This window comes from Echinops telfairi, unplaced genomic scaffold (genome assembly GCF_000313985.2).
Source record: "Echinops telfairi isolate 266 unplaced genomic scaffold, ASM31398v2 ScPeMD7_2291;HRSCAF=2852, whole genome shotgun sequence".
NCBI classification, from domain to species: Eukaryota; Metazoa; Chordata; class Mammalia; order Afrosoricida; family Tenrecidae; genus Echinops; species Echinops telfairi.
Window position 1 is genome coordinate 48,395,524 of NW_022106189.1, and position 2,622 is coordinate 48,398,145.

Consider the following 2,622-nt stretch of genomic DNA (forward strand, 5'->3'; position numbering starts at 1 on the left):
GTGCCCCTTTTGCAGTCTCACTGGGCCCCTGAGCTGCCCTGAGGCTATGCAGTCTGGGCAGGAAGATGAGGGAGAGTGCTATCCTGATAGGACAGAGGGGTGGTGGTGCTATCCGGTGTGACCCTGCCAGTAAGTATTGCAACCTCAGTGTTTTGTCCCCAAGGCCTTGAGAAGTACTTCCAGAGGAGTGGAAGAAGCACAGACTCAGAAAAACCAGTGACTCCCAAGAAAGGTCAGTTGGCCAGCCCTGCATACCTGGGGGAGGTGGTGGCAGGGGATGGGCCGGAATGAGCTGTGGGTGGGCCTGCCACAGAGCTGGCCTCTGTCTGCCAGGCCAGGCCAGCATCTGGTTGCCCACCACAGACCCGACCTGTCTGTCCTGATGCCCTCGCCCAGGTATGGCCAGCTCCCCACCACAGGACTGTGTGTCACTTCCTCCTGGGGTGCCGGTGGAGGTGATTTAAGCACCTGACCTGTGAGGTGGTGCTCGGAGTTGCTCAGGCAGGCATGACCCCAACTTCAGCCCCAGCTACCAGGTGGGGTCTTGGAAGTCAGTTCCCGGTGGACCTGCAGCAAGAGGAGGCACTTGTGCAGAAGAAGTGAGAGCCCCTGCTAAGTGCCAGCGGGCAGCAGCCCCAAGGCTTCCTTCTGTCCCCCATATGCTGGCCAGCCAGAAACGGTGCGATGGTATCTTGGTCTGTGGACAGCGAGTGAGTCTGCGGGGCGTCAGCAGCCCCTTGTCAGTAGTGTCCATTTCCCCTCAGGGGCGAGTCATTGGCACCAGCCCTAGGAGGCAGGAGGTGTCTGTGAAGTGCCGGAGGGGAAAGCCCAGCAAGCACCTGGTGTCCAGCCCAGCCACGCGAGTCACTCTGGGTGTAGTCCCTCCCAACTGCAGAGGCCAAACCTGGGTCTGTGGTGTGTACTGATGCTCAGCCCCCACCTCAGGGGTGGGGGTGCTAGGCATCTGTCCTTCCTTCATGGCTGGACAAGGCTGCCCCTCCTTTCCCCACCCCTGTGTGCTTCCAGAAGGCCCCCTGGCTGTTGGCAGGGGGAGAGGAGGGGCCTTGCGCCCCTGACTCCTCTCTCTGTAGTTATATGCATTGGCTTTCTAAAGTCAACCTGTTTCCTCTTAGAAACTGGTGAACCCAAGGGTGCTGGGCTCGGGGGCGATGGTGGCCAGAGAGGCGGCCGGCGGGATGGTGCTGACTGGTGGAGGCGGCTGCAGAAGGTAGGCCACAGGCCTGGCTGCGGCAGGGCCCCGCCGGTGTGAGCGCACTGCTTATTTGGGAGGGAGCTTATAGGAAGGTTTAATTTTTGGAAGGTCAGATTCAAGGACCTGGTGTTGAGAGCTGGGAGAGAGGCACTCGGCTGCTCAGCATCTCCTCCACAGGTTGGCACCGTGCCGGGTCTCATATGCCTGGCAGAGCCAGTGAGAAACTGAACAATGGAAGGATTTCTTCATTGCCCTTTGACCCAAGCCCCCAACTTCCCCACTCCCCTGGCAGGGCGAGCTCCCGTGGGATGACAAGGACTTCCGAAGCCTGGCCGTGCTGGGGGCTGGCCTGGCCACGGGCTTCTTGTACTTCTACTTCCGAGACCCCGGAAAAGAAATCAGCTGGAAGCACTTTGTGCAGTATTACCTGGCCCGCGGTCTGGTGAGAGGCTGTGCACTGGGCCGGGTGGGGGTGGGGGGTTGGGCCTGGGGCTGCGGGACAGGATGCCTGTACTTGCCCCTCCCATTACTGCTGATCATGGGTTTCCCCGCCAGAGGGGCTCCTTGCTTTGGGGCCAGGGAGCACTGTGCACATCCCTCCACTCTTGGGGGGCTTCACGGAGAGACACGCAGCACAGGTTGGCTCCCAGATGCTCCCCATTCAGTGATGTCCCTAGGAAAGTCCCTCCCCGACCAAGTTGCGTGGCTGATCATTGCTGTCTCCTTTGGACAAGTCCCAAGCCAGGAATATAGCTTGGCCAGGCCGAGCCCGGAGCTCTCTGCCTTGTGCTCCCTTGGGCTGCAGCACCAGAGCTCGGAGCCCCCCACCCCCACCCCATAAGACGCCTCGGGCTGTGCGGAGCCCTCCTGCTCCCTCTCCAGGCTACAGACCGTGGGTGCGACTGCTCCAGAAAGGACCCGGAGCCGGGTCGTCATTGGGGTGCGCTGTGCCCGCTGTGTGGACTGACCACAGGGCCAGGAGCTCATGTTGGGTTCACTCTCACTACTTGTGTAACCCACACCTGCTTTGGGTGTGAACAGACAAGCGCTGCCCTTGTTGCCATAACAGCTCAGACCCTGTGCCTTTTTGCACTGTGTGTCTCTGGGCAGACAGGGCCCTGAGCACTGGCCTGGTCTTCAGTAGCGGGCTCTGCTCTCACATCCCTGTGGGCCCTCGCAGTGGTGTGGAGTGGCCCCTCTTCTGCTCACTGCTGGGAGCAGCATCCTGCCCCAGCTGGGCGCGTCCAAGGGCCAGGGGAAGACATCCGAGGCCCCCTTTCACCTCCGCTGTTCTCTCCAGGTGGACCGACTGGAGGTGGTGAACAAGCAGTATGTGCGAGTCATTCCTGCCCCTGGGGCGGCAGAGGTGAGCTTTCCTGGCAGCGGTGGTTTCTGTGTTGTTTAAAGGA

At 61.0% G+C, this 2,622-nt stretch overlaps 1 protein-coding gene across 5 annotated transcripts in view; it reads left to right on the forward strand.

The window, feature by feature from the left end:
- Window positions 1-2,622, forward strand: part of DEF8 (differentially expressed in FDCP 8 homolog) — a 40,011-nt gene that overhangs the window by 30,052 nt on the left and 7,337 nt on the right. For all 5 annotated transcript variants that reach the window (XM_045293855.1, XM_045293857.1, XM_045293856.1 and 2 more), the window contains 4 exons: window positions 164-232; window positions 1,134-1,228; window positions 1,506-1,655; window positions 2,514-2,579. In XM_045293855.1, the coding sequence (XP_045149790.1) occupies window positions 164-232; window positions 1,134-1,228; window positions 1,506-1,655; window positions 2,514-2,579 (380 nt within the window). The remainder of the gene's footprint in view (window positions 1-163; window positions 233-1,133; window positions 1,229-1,505; window positions 1,656-2,513; window positions 2,580-2,622) is intronic.